The 17,822-nt window shown below is 35.7% G+C and overlaps 2 protein-coding genes across 4 annotated transcripts; both read right to left on the minus strand.

The window, feature by feature from the left end:
* Positions 1-2,271: 2,271 nt before the first annotated feature.
* LOC114751166 (cryptochrome-1) lies at positions 2,272-8,112 on the minus strand. 3 transcript variants are annotated; one of them, XM_028939824.1, is made up of 7 exons: positions 7,955-8,112; positions 7,749-7,814; positions 6,857-7,433; positions 5,380-5,601; positions 4,345-5,051; positions 3,142-3,790; positions 2,272-2,608 (listed from the first exon to the last, which is right to left on the minus strand). In XM_028939824.1, exons 3-7 carry the CDS (start codon positions 7,164-7,166, stop codon positions 2,592-2,594), a joined length of 1,905 nt encoding a protein of 634 aa, XP_028795657.1. In that variant the 5' UTR covers positions 7,167-7,433; positions 7,749-7,814; positions 7,955-8,112; the 3' UTR covers positions 2,272-2,591. The 3 variants fall into 3 exon arrangements, with proteins under 3 accessions (XP_028795657.1, XP_028795655.1, XP_028795656.1); XM_028939822.1 differs by having other exon boundaries at positions 6,857-7,814; XM_028939823.1 differs by having other exon boundaries at positions 7,749-8,112.
* A 2,024-nt stretch (positions 8,113-10,136) lies between these two features.
* On the minus strand, positions 10,137-14,191 carry LOC114751169 (actin-depolymerizing factor-like). The gene is made up of 3 exons (XM_028939827.1): positions 14,015-14,191; positions 12,764-13,029; positions 10,137-10,801 (listed from the first exon to the last, which is right to left on the minus strand). The coding sequence occupies exons 1-3, from the start codon at positions 14,033-14,035 to the stop codon at positions 10,651-10,653; spliced, it is 438 nt and encodes a 145-aa protein (XP_028795660.1). The 5' UTR covers positions 14,036-14,191; the 3' UTR covers positions 10,137-10,650.
* Positions 14,192-17,822: the final 3,631 nt, after the last annotated feature.

Here is a 17,822-nt window from a genome sequence, read left to right on the forward strand (position 1 = left end):
CTTTGTTTCTTCTTCTTAGGCTTAGCTAGCGCGCCATAACCAGATGGCTTTCTCGGTGATCCGAGTTCATTAACGAGGAACTCTCGCTAGCCTCATTTATATGAGTTTGTTTGTTTTTATAAAATAATATAAATATTCAAATATAAGGATTTCAAATCTAACATGATACTCCCTCCGTTTCTTATTATAAGAGACAAATAACCGAATTACGTTGATAAAAAAAGTAGTTAAAATTAGTTAAGAACAATCAATGTATAAAAAATATAATTTTTTCCCCAAAAATGCCCTTATTAATAAAGAGAGAGAGCATGAGAGAACAATTAAATTATTAAAAGAAAGAGAAGTAGGAGGGAGAGAGAGTGTGAGTTGGAGACAATAAATATGGGTAAAATAGAAAATCAACACAAAAAAGTAAAGATAACTTTTAAGTGTCTCTTATATATAGAAACATGCCATAAGTATCAAATGTCTCTTATAATAAGAAACGAAGGGAGTATTATATAATCCCGTATTGGAAAAACATATATTATCTGATTTCACTTTTTGTCATGAACGGTCCCTTGATTAGACAAGATCATTAGATATGGAGAATCGTCGCGTATTTCTTTCTATATATGCGATTTTTGCCTGCAAAAAACAATTCGTTTATTTTTTTTATATTTCTATTTGTTTCGCTTCCTTGGTTTCAATCCTGATAAATTTTAATTATTAAAATTCAGTTTGCTTATTTTTTAAAGAGTATACAAAATACGACTTCATTGTAAACTAGTGAAGAACTGGAATACAATAAGTATAGAAAAGGAAAAGGGTGAACGGATAAGATGGTTTCGTTTTCAGTTGAATGACTCTTTCGAAGAGTCTCATGAATGACTCTTGGGGGAAGCAAAGAGCAGAAATCATAAAGACAATAATGTTACAATATGCATTAGGTCATTAGCCAGGATTAATTTATTATTATAGATTTGGAATCAGTTCATTTTTTTATTTTTTACATAAATGATCTATCTTTAGGATTGAGATGTGATTAGGTGAAATAACTATAAAATACCAAAAAAGAAGCTACATAAACATTTTTAATTATATTAAACAATATATATTGTTCTTTGAGCTTACGATTTCTTAAAAAATTTTAAATTATATAGAATTTTCTTTTACTATTCAAATGCAAACATATTTTTAAATGCGAATTAAGTTATTTTAATTTTATTGAAACGGCATAAATATTTTTTATTTTTGAAAATAAACAAAATATCTTCAGAAATAAAAGAATGTAATCTTAGCAACGCTTAATCGAGATATGCGTAATTTACTCTTTTACTATAGAAAAATGTATATGCATTTTAAAAACAAGGAAAATTTATTTTGTTTATTATTTTATTTCACAAACGTGATTTTTTAAAATTTTTTGTAAGTCTCAGGAAAAAATTATAGAGCATACTATTCAATATTCACAAAATATTGGTAAAATAGTCTATTTTAAATAAGGTAAGCAATGGGGAAAGAATGACGTGTTGAAAGGGGTCCGATTTGCCTAGCACGAATATTTTATATGAGCATTCATAAAACCAGCCAATTGCTGAGTGTAAAAAATGTCTGTTTCTCAGAGAAAACAAATCCGTGTGTGATATTTGTTACGCCTTCTTTCTCATTGCTGCTGAGGCTTAATCAATGAATCGGCTATAGGAGTTTTTATAATTTAATTATATGATATAAATAACTTTTCAGGATTTATTTGGTGTAAAACATTATTTTATGAAGCTGCTATCATCGTATTATTCTTGACAAATAACAACACTTTTTTGAGGAAACCTTCTGTTTCGTCTCACTGTCAAATGACGTATTGTCGCCTTGACTCTGATTGAGGTGGTTGTCGACTTCTCGTCTGATTGTTTTGAAAAGAATCAAAATGTAAAAAAATTAAAAAAGGGGGTTTAAATATACTGCAACATATGAGCCAAATTATTCATCAACTGATCCACTCATATTTTGATTCAGAATATTATACTACCTCCACTTCTGATTATAAAATTTTATTTATAAATTACAAACAAAATCTTATAATTAGAACCCAAAATCTATAAATAAGATCTTATAATTAAGATTAAAACTAATATTTAACACCTAGCATATGCTCGGTTTTAAACCACTAAAACCAAAATTTCCAACGTAAAAACCAAGCGCACTACTAGAGATTGTCCAAATAGTGACCTGCTCGGCAGCAGGATACAAGGATCTTTATTGTTTTGTTTTGTCCCACGCTCAAGAAAGCTCGTAAAAGTCTGATTAACTTCTAATACAACGGTGGCATTAGCATACCTGTACTTAATACATTTCTATCTTGAAGTTATAGATTTCATACGTCTCGCGCTTTTTGATCCCAAAATCTAACCTCAAACCTATAAATATATATATATATATATATGTATTATGTATGTTTACAGTTTACGTCAACCTCAGAATATACACAAGGAAAATAAGCTAACTCGGTCTTATACAACAGAACAGACTATAAGGCAGCACTTGAATACAGCAAAATATGTTACTCTCCCAGTACGCGATGCAGCCTCTCCAGTGAAATTCTGTGAAAAGCATTAACTTCCGATGGTTCCTGCATTGTAATTACGCATTATTAGGATCTTACACCAAAAGCCAAAAGAAACTCCATTCTGCAACCGCAAATAAAAATCAATTTTTTCAACAGTAATAGATTAATAATTTAAATCCGATGGTTCCACAAAGAATGGCAGCGTGGAGAAAGGAAAACTAAACTAACAATAACACTTTGATCCTAAACTGCTGGGAACTGAAAAATCAGTCTTCCCAACACCCTCAGACAATTTGACCAGAAATTAACATGCAACCAGTTTTGTATTTTCAGGGACTAAACATTTTTAAGAGACTTAAAACTAAATAGGTCTAACAAGCAAATCATATATACAAACTCTCTCAGAGATTAACTTTCCAAGAACTATTTTCTAGGTATTTCTCATGAAGTTAACTTCCTAGAGAGGATGATTAATTGGACCAAGCAAACGATAAGTGTCCTAGAGATGCTTTCTGAGATTTCTAACAAGGTGAAAAGACTATCTTTCATCTAAGTCCCTACTTTTTTTTCAGAATATGAGTTGTGAGGCAGCATACCGTCTTTACTTGAACTCTGCTCCATGTCAATCTGTTCTTGCCATGGCCGCTTCAGTTCAGAAGATGATGAACACTGTTGGGGAACAGAAAATGTACATGTACTAGCACAAGTTGCACTCTTCTGCTTCTTACTAGAAGAAGATTCACTCGTAGAGCACATACCTTGATCATTGCTGGATACCTCTGCGTCATTTTTATGGTTCTGTAAACTACTCTGGTTTTGTACCCCTTCTTCCATACCTTTTGATCTTTTCTTATCAAGAGAAACAACATTCTTGGGATTCTGAAGTGTTGGCACTTTCTGATCATTTGATGAAATAGAAGCGCATGGAGTCTTCTTCAAGACAACTTTTGGAATGGCCGAATTTTGAACAACATTGGTGTTATCAACAACTACTTCATTCGTCTCATCTGAGCTCCCTGCCTCAGTTTCCCACATCTTGAATATTGCTTCTGTCAGCCGTTGCCTGGCCAAATCGACCTCAATTATTGGTTTTGGATAATTTAGACCCAACTCTACACCTGCTGCTCTGAGCACAGTAAGTGGTGCATCCCAAGGATGATGGATCCATTCAGTTGGCATTCTTGCTAACTCAGGCAGCCAGTGCCTTACATATTCGCCCTCCGGATCAAATTTAACCCCCTGAATCTGTTCCCAAAAAAAGAGCCAAAAGGGAAATAGTAAGAGTGTTTACTTCAATATTTTGGAAGCTTTTTGGCCCTGAAAGACCAGAATTTACTCCTTAGATATGTAGCCAGCAAGGGGCCAAACAAAATTTACAATCTTTTAAGCATAAAAAGCCAATAGTAGTCTTAAGAATCTAGAGGGACAGAATCTTAGCAACGTTTTATTCCCCATACATTACAACCACTACAATTTCTCAAAATCCATAATGATATCCCCTCTACTACATGAATAAGAGCTAATGCGCAAATATGGTTTAACGGCTACATTTATTAGTGCTTTGAAGCTGATATGCAGACCCTTCAGCTTGTGTTAAACTCGTCAATAATCAAACACGTAGCGAAAGTAAGAAAACATGGCCAAAAAAAATGCCAAAGCATATGATTTGATGAAGCTATTCACATTTTGCCAACTACCTAAGCTTAAAAATGAGAAGCAATTATGAACATTGGATAATCTTCTCTTGAATGTCATGAGGCCATCTGCATAATATTTTAATACAAGAAACCGTAACACACCTCTGGATTGTCCATGCGCTCGAGCTCATGACCATCTGGTAAACTCCCGGAGATATACTGCCAGCCCAAGATGTCACATTCAAGGTCTGCATCCAAAAGCGTGTCCCAGAAATATTTCATTCCCCATCTCCAGGGAAGAAGCAAGAATTTCACGGCAAAACTAGAAACTATCACCCGTATTCTATTGTGTATCCATCCTGTTGCCCAGAGTTCTCTCATCCCTGCATCAACTAAAGGGTAGCCAGTCCTGCCCTGCCTCCAAGCCTTAAAATTGGCCAGATCAGAATTCCAAGGAAAAAATCTTAAGTTCCCAAGCAATGGTCTCTCATGAGTGAACGGGAAATTGAAGCAAAGATAACGTGAGTACTCTCTAAGTCCAAGGGCCCTGAGGAAAAGTGTGACACTCTGTTCACCTGTGATGTTTCCTTCATTTGCCCATAATATCTGTTTCATGCGTGCCAATTGAAATACTTTCCTTGCACTCAATTCTCCAAAATGAAGATATGGAGACAGGAGTGAAGTGGAGTCTCCACCAACCTTTAGTCTATTCTTTAAGTAGTGAAGTAGGTGGTGTTCAATAAATTCAGTTAAAGCCTTATCAGCATTGCTCCAACCTGGGGACCATGCTCTCCCTAATAACGCATTGCTGGACTTTTCTAATTCGTCTTCAAGTTCTAGTTCCTCAATTGAACATTTCTTAACTGCACCTGCCATCAACAAAGGAAGAGAAAACAAAATTTCACCAGACATATTTTCTGCTACACTAGATGTTTTTCTCTCAAATTGATATCTCAATCTGACAGCAAAATGATATATGAAGAGAAAAGTATGATCACATCAGTGCCAAATCTCATAATATTACCGCCTAAAAAGTAAGACCACAATACTAACTTTTATACCAAAAGAAGATACTGCTTATCGTAAGGCTTTCTTACCCACATTAGTTAAAACTTATATATTTGACAGTAACCTGGCCAGCCAGCCGTATTATACGAAGAAGAATCAATTCATACTAACTTGCATTTATAGTTATACCTTTAGCTGGAATTAGTTGCCAAGGAGGAATAAGTGAAGCAGCTGCCACTTGCTTTTGCAAGCATCTGTTCCAAAAAGGCTCAAAGGTTGTAAAAGCGTGACCCATCTCATCATATATCTCCCACGGTTCATACAACAAATCCCCATTGTAGCTTTGCACAGATAGACCAATTTCGACTAGTGTTCCTTTGATGTTGTGATCTCGGACAAGTGAAACAGGATCTGATAAAATAATTAAGGCAAGGAATAGATATCAGATACCTCGCACATTCTGGTGGACAAATAGGTTATGACACTATTTAGGTCGTAACAAAGCACTACTGTAAGTTGCTTCAGATGATATTTTGTTAGATAAAGTGGTTCTTTTAGAAAAAAAGAAAAAGTTGTTTGTCTACTATATGATGTCCTGCAAGGAAATGCCATGCATTTAAAGGATGAATGAATATTTCCTCCTCGACTTGTTTGGACTAACACTCACTAATTTACTCAGCATGACAGCAACACTTGCAACACGTACGCCTTACAAGCATGGTGTTTCAATGAACAAACCAATTCATCGTATACATAATGCACAGTAAGGAACTATTTAGGGAATCGAAGCATTATCCTCCAAGCTCACATTGACCAAATAAGCATTATTCATTTTGCAAATAAGCAATTTTGACCTAAATATATAGCCAGATGTGACACTAATTATTCAAGCTGTGGTGTAGCAGTGACCACTAACCATGTGAATGTGCAGCAAATCAAGTTCTGCTTTAGGAAACTCCAGTCCGTCACAGATCATTTTCCACTTCAAGCAAACACTCACCAAGGATTTTTGAAATTCAACGTTTGGAGATGTACTGTTTCTAGTTTTGGAAACTCATAAACTTAGTGCTTCGTTAACATCTCATCACAATACATCTCCGAGTCTTTTGTCATTCCTAATCAAACGTCACTAGTAACTTAGTTGTATACAAAGCAAAGTTTTCAAGTCTTGATTAATATGCCTTAGGAAACGGAACGATATTTCAACAGAATTTTAATAACTAAATAAATTTGTCCTCCATTGGAGAATAAAGAGAAAAAAACAAAAGCGGTGGGAAGAGGCTTTTTTTTTGGGGGGGGGGGGATTGTCTTACTTTATACCACAATGTTTCATCCAACTTTTCCTTTCCCAGTTATGGATGTGATGTTCATTTACTTCTACTGATCACATATTCAAGGAATTGTTATAAGCCAAAAGGTAATGACAACAGAAAATATCACGAGGACATTCAGAATTGCCAATCTAGGATTGCCCTCAAGTACTATCCTACCTAGAATCCCTATCCTCAATCTCTAAACTGTTAAAATGAAATGCTCCTTCTTTTCCTTCAACCTCTAACTTTGGGAGATCCAAAATTTTAATGGTTTCGGGTATGGATCAGGAAGCAATTCAAACCACGCTAAAGCAGTAGAAAGTTGAAACTACCTTCTAAACACCAGTACTTACCGTAGAGATGATTAAACACTACTTTTGTCGCTTGAATAGCATTTATACACTCCAAAAGAGCTGCAAGAGTACTGTGAGTTTTGATCAGCACAAGTTCGGCTCCTAGTGATTTCAGCGACTGACTTAAATGGGCAAGTGAATGTTTCAGCCACCATCTTGACACTCGGCCTGGATAAAACTGTCCCTCCTCGGTAGGACACCATATATAGACAGGAAGGACAGAACCCTCCCTGGCAGCGGCAGCTAATGCAGGATTATCCTCAATCCTGAGGTCCCTCCTAAACCATACTATAGTCCTGTTACATCCCATATTGGCTAATCAAGATTTTCATGGCAAACCAAAGCTTTAAATAACATAATTCTCGGGGCAGCTTGTCCACAGGTTCTCTGTCACCCAGCAACAAGCACAACTTCCACTCAGAGATCCATTTTGATATCGCCACAAGATCAAAGCATATTAAAATTGATAGCTCTGCCACAGGCTGCCGACCCTTGAATCTGATATTTTGCAGCACGGAAAATCAAATCACTTCCAAATAGACTCAACACGCAGATATGAGACCAACGGGGATCTTATCTGGACATTAAACTTCAGTGTCAATTTGTCTTCCATAAGGCATCCAATCTAAATCCAACTGAGGGACCCCTTCCCAGCATGTCTCAGTCTCAGCAATTGAAATCCCACAAATTGGGGGGAGGGGGTGGATAAATGAATGGAAAATCTCCAATTATTAGATTCCAGAAAAGATTTCTCTGAGATCCAACAAACACAGTAACCTAAAGAATAAAATTCTGCTTCGTACCACAATTATTAAAAGATTTTACAAAAAAAAGAACATTATCTATCAGCAACTTGTGCTGGAAATTATGTCAAACAGTACGTAAACAGAACCTTGATGATAAAAGAAGACGGCGACTGAGGAGTTCTAAACTCAGCCCCCAAACCCGCTTCTAGCTCCTGCTACAGAAAGGGGACAATAAATCAAAAACCCATAGAGCCAATTATACACCGGGGCATGAAAGTATAGGCGAAGATGATACTAGGAAGCACCAAATCACATGGAATTATCTAAGATTATAGGCTAAGTTAACCCATACTGTGCGTTGGCATCAAAGTCAGATGAGCCCGAGTCATGAAATGTCTTTTTGCGAGAGTTGTAAGGATGTAATTAGTGAGATCACGTGGGAGGTGATAGTGGGTGACAGGTACATAAAATTTTTCTATCGTGAACAAAAGGCGAACGGAGAGGGAAAAGATAAGAACGGATCTTGGGCAAGAAGCAGACTCATCACTTCCCCCTCACATAAAAACAAAGTTTTTACCACAGTATCCACGACTATCGTGCGAATGAAAATGAGTCTTGAATGGCGGGATTTGGATCTACCGCGATGTGACTCGGACGAACGATTGAGTGGAGGAGTCCGGAAGCAAAAGAATCGGGACTAGTACCTAGTCCATCTATGGTTAATCTATGGTTAATAATTACCTAGAAGTCTTCTATAATTAATTATATCAGGAAAATGAATGAGACTACGACCCTTCTTTCTTAGCTGCGTAGAACTCAATTATCAATCTGATATCAGTGGAATTTACATTCGAGTACATCAATAGATGAACATCACACGCGGACTGCTTATCTTGGTGCCGATTCCATTGCAATGTTTCTTTTCAAGTTTAGAGCTAAAATTGCACCTTCGTCCTGCAAAGTTGAGATCGCTCCATAATGTGCAAGTTTAATTTTGTGCTGATCAATATTCTGTAGCCTCATTTTGCCACTTTCATAAGGGCAAAATTGAAACAAAATCTAAATTTTTTATTATCAAAAATTTGTTAGGGGCATTTTCTTGAAGGTGGGCTTTTAAAACTCGATTTTTGTGAGCTCTGCCTCTTGAGTGCAGTGGATTATAAGACCATATTGACGGACTTTGTTCAAAAATGGTGCTTTCTTTTCTGGGACAAAGAAAAGGGCACCTTTAGGGTTGCTATTTTATAAAGTCGTTCTTGTCTCAGATTCTTTTTGCTGAGTAACAGTGAGAGGTCATAAGATACAACTGGAAGGGGAGAGTATGTTGCAAAAGGAGATATGCCCTTTGAAGATGGGTTTTGTTGTCCCACATCCTGTTTTGGGTAAGTATCAAACACAGATTCTTTCAATGCAATTAAGAAAGGGATAGGCTGCTGTTTTTGCTCCTCATGTTCTCTCTGTGTTTTGTTTTTGTGCTTTTGGAATTTGGGTGGTGTATACTTTATATGCATACTTACCGTTTTATGTTCGAATTAGTTGTCAAATAATCGCTGTCATCTTTTTTTACCTTCAATTTTTAAAATTTATCATATTAAAATTTTCCTTATTTTTTAAAAATCAAATACGGGACTCGTAAGCTGCTTGGAGTTTAAAGTGAGTCACCTCATATTAACAGATAGTGAAATATACATTAGCAAGTTTTTTGAAATCATTGCATATGCATTGATATATTGATATATTCGTATTGATAACTTGATATACATAAATTTTGCCTGAAAACAATTAGTTACTCCTCACTTTTTCATTTTTTTGGTCCCTGTACCGTTTTAAACGTTCTGGTTATGTTTTTAATATATGGAAGCGAATAAATATTATTTTAATAAAAGATTTAAAAATCAAACTAAGATATAACATTGATAAGAAATCTTCATATATTTAGAAACAATGAGAAGATAACTTATTTAAAATTTCGTAGTTTTCACTTATCATGTTTCAATTTGATCTTCATCAGATATCAAGACGTTACTCGCAGTTTATTTTCATTATAAATAAATGAGGAAGCATTTTTAAGCACTTTGCTAAGAATAATAAATCAATTTCAAAAAATGTGCACGTCCGGGCATAATCTTCATATATTTAGAAACAATGAGAAGATAAATTACACTCTATCAATAAAATTCAGAAAAAAGAAAATAATTTAAAATTTCGTAGTTTTCACTTCTCATGTTTCGTTTTGATCTTCATAAGATGTCAAGACGTTACTCGCAGTTTATTTTCGTTATAAATAAATGAGGAAGCATTTTTAAGCACTTTGCTAAGAATAATAAATCAATTTCAAAAAATGTGCATGTGCGGGCGCAATATTGAAAGACCATTTGAGAAGCTGTAACCAGAGAACTTTTTCGGCCTGAACTGTAACCAAAGAACGAGCGGCCCAAATGTACTAATATTTCTTGGCGACAATGTCTAGTAACATTACTGTTATCATCCCCCAGAAACATCCCCCCCCCCCTCCAAAAAAAAAAATCCTTTAATTTTCTTTTGATCCGAACACAAACTTTATAGTTGGCCATAAAGAACACAATTCATAACCATTTACACACTCGTCAGTCGTCACCCCACACTTCCGCTGTCTAACATTCCATTATATTATCATCAAACTCTACACCCCCAAAAAACGCAGCATCAAGCTTCCGCCCAAGCTGATAGTTAGCTGTCCCCATCAACATAAACATTGATTCCATAGAATACAAGTCCAATTTTCAATATTCAAAGTAGTAATATGCACCCGAGAAGCATCACAGTAAGGAAGAGCTCCAATTCCCCCAGCTATGGGGTCTGTAGGCCCAGGAGCCCCTAATCAGCCTTCACAGGTGTGGGTTATTTACTTCCTAAGTAAGCTATTCATATGCGATGCATCGAAACAGACAGACAACACAGTAAACTAGAAGTTCAAGGAACAAGTCAAATAAAGAGCAATCCTTCAGGTTGTTTCAGAGATATCCTAAGGACACCCTTTAAACGTGAGCCCTTGAGCCCAGCTTATTCTCAGTTTGCACGGTCCCTGAGGACTTCAAGATCCATCTCTGTAGGGTCTGTTGCCTGAATCTCATAATGTATGCCCTCCAATTCCCGTCTGAACCTGTCCTTGGATGTTGCGTACAGCATTTTTGCACGAATCCGGGATACAGAAGGAGACCTGTAACAATTGAATTAAAAAACCCATATCTAAGGCAATAAACTGGTCATATATGCGCCAAATTATATACAGCTTCAACCTGCTCTGATGTAAAGATAAAATTACGTCGCCTAACATACATGAAAGCTCGCACCCAAAATATTCCATCGTGAGATTAAATTGCCACCTGCAAGGAATATCTCACTCCCCACCCACCTTCCCCAAGCATGAAATGAAATGAACAGTAAAAACCAACCAAAAAACCACTGCGAAGCGCGACATCCTAGATTTTCAGCCAAGAATGAAGATTCCAACATTTATTGTCCTTCTTCCTAAACAACAGTAATAAGAGCAAGAACTAAAATTTGCTTTACTACAACAGAAGCAACTAGCGAAGAAAGCCCAAAAATAATCACAATACCAAAGAACCCCAATCAAATGCAAAACGAAGATGTGATTGATAAGATGGTTTGGGATCTTAAATGAAGAAACGACACAGCAATTCATGCGCAGGGAAAGGGTGAAAAAACTCTAATGTGAATCAGGTTTCAGGTCGTGGGAACAGAAAACAACGAACTGATAAGACAAGGAATCTCAGCTTCTCAAGCACAAAAGAGGTAACACCAACTGGTAAACTTGTTTCCAGTACAAATTGCAGGCAAGGATTAGCATCCAATCAAAAGCAAGGTGGCATAAAATGGAAAAAAATATTCAGAATTCAGGTAGTGAGAAGACGAGAAAAGACCATACTAAACAAACAAAGGGTCTCAAGCACAAGAAAGGGATATAATGGTTGGTCAATAAAGCAAGATCACTGATTCCAATATACTTTTCAGTCAAACATTGGGCACCCAGTCAGAAAGGGTGATCAAGTTAAAATCGAGCATCTTTATCGAATATGGATGTGAAACATCAGCTTTTTAGAGTTCCACAACACGCCATTTTAAACCATTAAAACGTGTTAAGAAGACTTGTGGATCGTAATTATAAGACCTTTACTGCCATGCCATGTATTGCTGCAGATTGCACTCAACCAATACAGTGGACATTATTTATAGAACCATAATAGAACTTCCATGCCATATAAATTGTTTCCAAATCTTTAACAAATAGAACCATAATAGCAATACAATAGCGACACTACAGGTTCTTTGACTTGTGCAAAGCTTTGTAATTTCAGTATCTCCAAAAAAAAAAAGGGGTTCAGCAAGTCACACTGATGCACTGTTCTTTACGTGGAAGAATTTGGGAATGACGAAGGTCTAAACTAAACAAAATGCAATCTAGAAAGAGAGCATTCATAGCATAGCAACATAAATGCGCAGAAATCTTTTATAACCCTGTACCAAAGGAATATAAAAGATAATCAAAATAGCATGAATATTATTGTGCGTGTAGATATAAATCAAATACATAACCTCAATAGCCCGATTAACAGAGGGTATGAACATCTTTGCCTATGTCAACTTTAGATCCCAACCAAACACACTCAATCAGTAAAACAAACATACAAGGATGAAGAAGTCAGGATCTCAAATTCATGAAACAATTTGTAATTCAGATTTGTCAGAACTTGTCATCAGTTCATCCTTCACCAATAGCACATACAAGGCAGACACGAAAAGTAGACTAAGAATTTGCATTTATCAGACTAGAATAGTATTGATGAGATCGTGAGCAAATAATGACATGACAGAATTGGAGCTTCATAGAGGAGTTGGATACTGTCATCTTCCATCCATTACCCATCAATCCATCTTTCAGGTGACTGAAGTGATTTCGGTGTTTAACCTTTCAGTTCAAAATAGTTGCTGTCTTTGACTTGCTTTACAAAAGTTGTCTATTTTGCAAGTCTTCAAAGCAAGTCAGGAACTAGATAAATGCACTGATTTAAACCAATAAATATCCAGTCAAGGTTAAATTTTTCTCCAGATGAATTTAAAATGCATCTTCTATGATTTTATGAGAAACTGTGTGACTAACCATGCGATGAAAAATATTTTGCTCTTTTGACAGTTCTCAGAAGTTACAAAGTCAAAGTCATAGACAGCATATCGGCAATCATTCTCAGGCAAGGAGGCAGTGAAATCATCATAGCTCTCAGCAGGGCCTCCTGTCTTCTCAACCACAACTTCTTTCTTTTTCTCATCAATCTTAAAAATGATATAGCGATGTACTTTCTTCCTCTGCAGCTCCAGGTATGTGCTTACACTATGCTCAGCAACACCCATGCCAGAAGAGGCATTTCCCTAAAATGAAGTCGCATATTAAATTCTTTGATCAGGGCCAAAAAATGATTATTAGAACTGAACGCGAAGGGAAAAAATGTCTTAGAAAATAGAACCAAAGGTTCTGTCTGTCAATTCCTAGTCATATAGCACGAAGATCAGCATCACCAAACTTCATTGCAACTCAAAAGAGAAAAAATCGTTGTAGTGTATTAGGTACGAATGAAGCACGCACCAATCTTGCAAGCGATAGGATACATTTCAATCTGATATATTTAAATGATTTCTTAAAACTTCTGTGTCCTGAACCACTTAGATGTGAACCAATCAAAATGTTTCAATAATAATAAGGAAAACACCAAACCATAAGCAGGTCCCAGCTGCCGTGTGTGAATAAAAACCATCAAATTAGAGCAGGTTACATTAGAATTGCACTAGGAAAAATGAAATTAAGTTGCAGGGAAAAAGGATGCAGATAGTGAAAACCAGAATATCCACTGTCCCGAAAGCCCGATATCAATAATAATGTACACAGATAGCTTGTAAGTCGTAGCGTACTATCACCGCGTACGAGAACCTTCAATAAATCCAGTTTATGAGATACATTTAAAGTTTTCTACTAAGATCAACATCGATTGGAAGTCCATGATTAAAAAAGAAAATCGATTGGCAGTCAAGTCATCTAGCGTAGCAAGCGACATATTTAATTAAGCAGGCACCACACAAAAAGGGAAAATTTTCACTCCAGCACAGGAATCATAACAGAAGGACTGAGCTAAAACAAACAAAACTTGAGACAGAAAATCTGCAGTAGCAAGTAAATGAAAATCAGTCAGCGAACCCCTCTGAATGAGAGTAAGAAAGAAAAACATATCCATACAAGAGCAAATCAGGCCAGAAGCACTATAACTCAAGGAAAATTAAAACGATTGAAGCGCATTTCAAGATCTTCAACAAAAATTAGAAAAACAAGGATCAGAAGAGCTAGGAAGCAAAGGAAGCATACCCCTCCTACTCGGAATGCCATAGTTACAGGAACCAGCGAGCGAGTTGAGCAACCAACCACCGAGGAGAGAATGATAGTAGATTAAAATTCTAAATAATAGAGATAAATTATTGAGATGGAAAATATATTGTTAGGTTGGGAGAACAATGAGAGGACTAGAAAAGGAGGAAAGGAAAAAGAGGGGAGGAGTGAGAGAGAAGGAAGAAGAGCGTCGCTTTGTTATTTTCTGATAAAGAGGTTGAACCGTTGGACCGCCCCTATCCCTAATGCGTAACATCTGGTAAAAAATTCTGGTCACCCCGGGAGCACCCACGCGCTTCAACCCATTCGGAAGCTCTCGCTATGAGGCGTCCACGAGTGCTCTTATTTTCATTTAGAGCAAGCTATGCAAATTTCGGAGGCATTTAGGTAGAAACCAACATTTTTTCGTAAATCGTGATAAACTCTTTCACATATTTATTTCGTATACTGTAAAAATATTTCTGAAACCATAATTTTGATCTTACTCAAACACTCCCGATTAAAAAGTGTTTTTACAGTTTACAAAATAAATATATAGAGGAGTTTGTTTTGTTATGTGAAAAAATGCTTTTTATAAGTATTTTAAGGATTGCTAAACATCTTTTTGTTTTTTCGTAAACCAAGCCTCCATCACATCACGATAAGCCCATTAAGGCCCAGAATGCTGAGCTGGGCTTATAACTGTTGTGGGAAGATCCACCTCCAACAATTGCTCCCCCCAGGGAGGTGACGTTGTGTTGGCTAAGGAAACAGGCCCAAGGCAATGATGCTATTCTGAGCCTATGAAACAGGCCCAAGGCAATGATGCTATTCTGAGCCTATGAAACAGGCCCAATATGTGAGAACCAATTTTAGTACTCATCGTAGTGATAAGCCCCGTAATACTCATCGTTATGATAAAATCCAAACCATTCAGCATCAGTTTTAATAGTCTAGATTTAAACTTTTCAACTAGTAATTTTTAAATAAAAAATTTATTTTTTAACAAACTTACAGTTAAGAGATTACATTTATTTTGGATTATGTACATATTAAAAGAAAAATATTTTTTTTGAAAAATAAATATATTAAATATTAAATCTTGACCATCTATATTAAATTTGAATGATTGAGATTTGATAAACATCACGATACTCATCACTGTGATGAGCATTGAAACCGGTTTCTAATATGTGTGTGTATTGGCCGGAGAATTGGGATATGGCATCATAGCTTCTTCTTCGGGTTTCGATTAATAAATAGAAATTTTAATATTTTTGGAATAGCGATATTTTCAATCAAACGCAATAGCATCGGATAACTCTAATAAAACTCTTCTTTGTGTGCTCGGAAAGTCTATGAATCACCAAATGTGTGGAAAGTCTATGAGACATGATAATTGATTATTATTCGTGACTGACTAATTAATTAGTGTGCTCGGAAAGTTCTGCATATATAAATCATGTTTTGAGGAACTAGAAATGAAATTATGTGAAGCAAATATAAGGTAAACTCCGCATCCACACAAATAAATGTAGAAAGTGAAGAACAACCAAATCTGATTCGTGTGTGTGGGTTTTTTTTTTGGGGGGGACAAACAAGAGTACTAAAAATAAGCATGTATGCAAAGCACAAACTTGCTTCTTTTTTTTTTTTGGCCTTCACATCTGGTATCCTAGGCCAGTCCCTATTTACAGAGACATCAACAGGCCCAAACTAATCCGAATTCAGGTTCTATCGACCCTATATGAAGGAGACCCTAGCCCCTTATACTGTTGCATTCCCACGCCTTGAACTTGAGACCTGTGGTTAAGCTAGAACAACTCCAACTAGTTAATCTAGGCACTCGGGGCTTAAGGCATAGACTTGCTTTGATATACTACTTTCAGTATTTAATATAAAAGTTACTAGTTAGATAGTTTAAATTTAGCTCTAAATACAAGGTCATAATCTATTTTGTTTTATATATAATTTATTCAAACTAACCTATTTGTTTCAATCCAAATAATTTAACAGGATATTTTAGGAAAATTAACATATAATTTTAACAAATAACTAATCTAACTATCTTTTCTTGTCTATCCAAACTAGTTAAATAAATTTATATTTGGAGGTAGTATATTTAAAGTCAAGTAAAAGATCGAACATGTGAAAGAAAAATTAGAGGGGAATGGAGAATGTATTGTGGTCATTATCAGACAATTGATGGATTCGTAGATTCAAAGTTTCACAATATGCGAGATTCCAGTCAATCGAACACCGTCACTGGAAATTTTGGCCTTCCCACATGACCTATTGGCAGACTCTTCGGTCTTCATATATGTGCTTGTATTAGTTACGCCTTCACAAGACTCGCTTATATACCACTCTTCCGGTCCTAAATATAATATTTATTTTATAAGATAAATTACATTATGAAATAGGTATTACGTTTAGAACCAGAGGAGTACCTTATATACTACCTTTTTTTAATGTGAAATCTACTTAATTGGTGTGTTTTTTTACTGACTTTTCAATGCATGATCTCCGTTTCAAATACGCACGTAGAATTGAATTTTTTTTTTTTGGTGTGTTTTGTGTGTGTGTGTGTGTGTGTTTACTGACTTTTCAAATTCACAACCAGCCAATTCAATAGCCTCTTCTTCTTCGTCTTCCCCCCTCTGGAAAATAGAGGACAGAGAAACTTTAGAGCCGGAAAATTGGAATGCTAGCTATGGTTTTTGCTTATATTTCTTACTTATTAATAAATATTACAAATGATAAAATAAGTGTTTCTTTGAAAAAATCCATGTATATAAAGAAGAGACCTCAATCCATTCATTTTACCTTAACTACGAAATGAGTTGATCAGCTTGAAATAAAATACTATATGTGGTCCAAATTATAAGATCTCGTTTATAGACTACAAAGTTGACTAGCTTGAAATAAAATACTACTTCTGATTCTAATTATAAGATTTTGTTTGCCACAACTGAGATTTTATAATTAAAACTGGAGGTAGTACTCCACATTAATAACACTCGTGTGCATGAATATATAATATATAATAACAACCAACACCCTACTTAAAAAAAAAAAAAATCTTTTGGCCTTCTGAGGGCGTTTTCTGTTTTCATCTCCAAAAATCTTTTTTTTTCTTTGTAGTTGTTATGGTTATGGAAATTCTATACATTCGTTTGACAAGATTTATGTCATAATTCATTGCATTCAGCTAAACACGCAAACGAACACAGACAAGTCATGTCCAAACTTTAATTTCCATATCCATCGTTATTCTTAGTCATTGTTATTTTCTCATGTCACTTCCTAGCCGGCTCATAAGCTGGCAAGGAAGCCCCCACTTTTTTCAGACACGAACCATTGACTGCAGAATTTCTATGCCAGGTATTATTGTCTATAGGTAACTCTTTTGGATTATGTTAATTACCACCTCCAGTCAATAGAATCTTGTTTATAAACTATAAATAAGGTCTTATAATTAGGACCGAATGCAGTATTTCCTAATCACCAAGAACTGTTCATGCTTGGCTGCTAATGAATGACGTACGCTTACATGATTAATTGACTTGGCAATTTTAATTATTTTCTTTAAACCAATCTTGCTTCTTAGTACATGCATGGTTAAAAGTTTCACGTGCCCAAAAAACGATCCAACCTTTTTTATTTATAAATATGTGCATTATTATGATGAGGCTATGCCCAATGCATTCATATCTATATATTACTCTATTAATTGACTCTGGGAATGGATACATCTATTTTTGTCCCTCGGACAAAAGGGACCTTATAACACCAACGAATATGGGTA

This window comes from Neltuma alba, unplaced genomic scaffold (genome assembly GCF_004799145.2).
Source record: "Neltuma alba isolate B1F8T4 unplaced genomic scaffold, ASM479914v2 tig00006779_pilon, whole genome shotgun sequence".
Lineage (NCBI taxonomy): Eukaryota > Viridiplantae > Streptophyta > Magnoliopsida > Fabales > Fabaceae > Neltuma > Neltuma alba.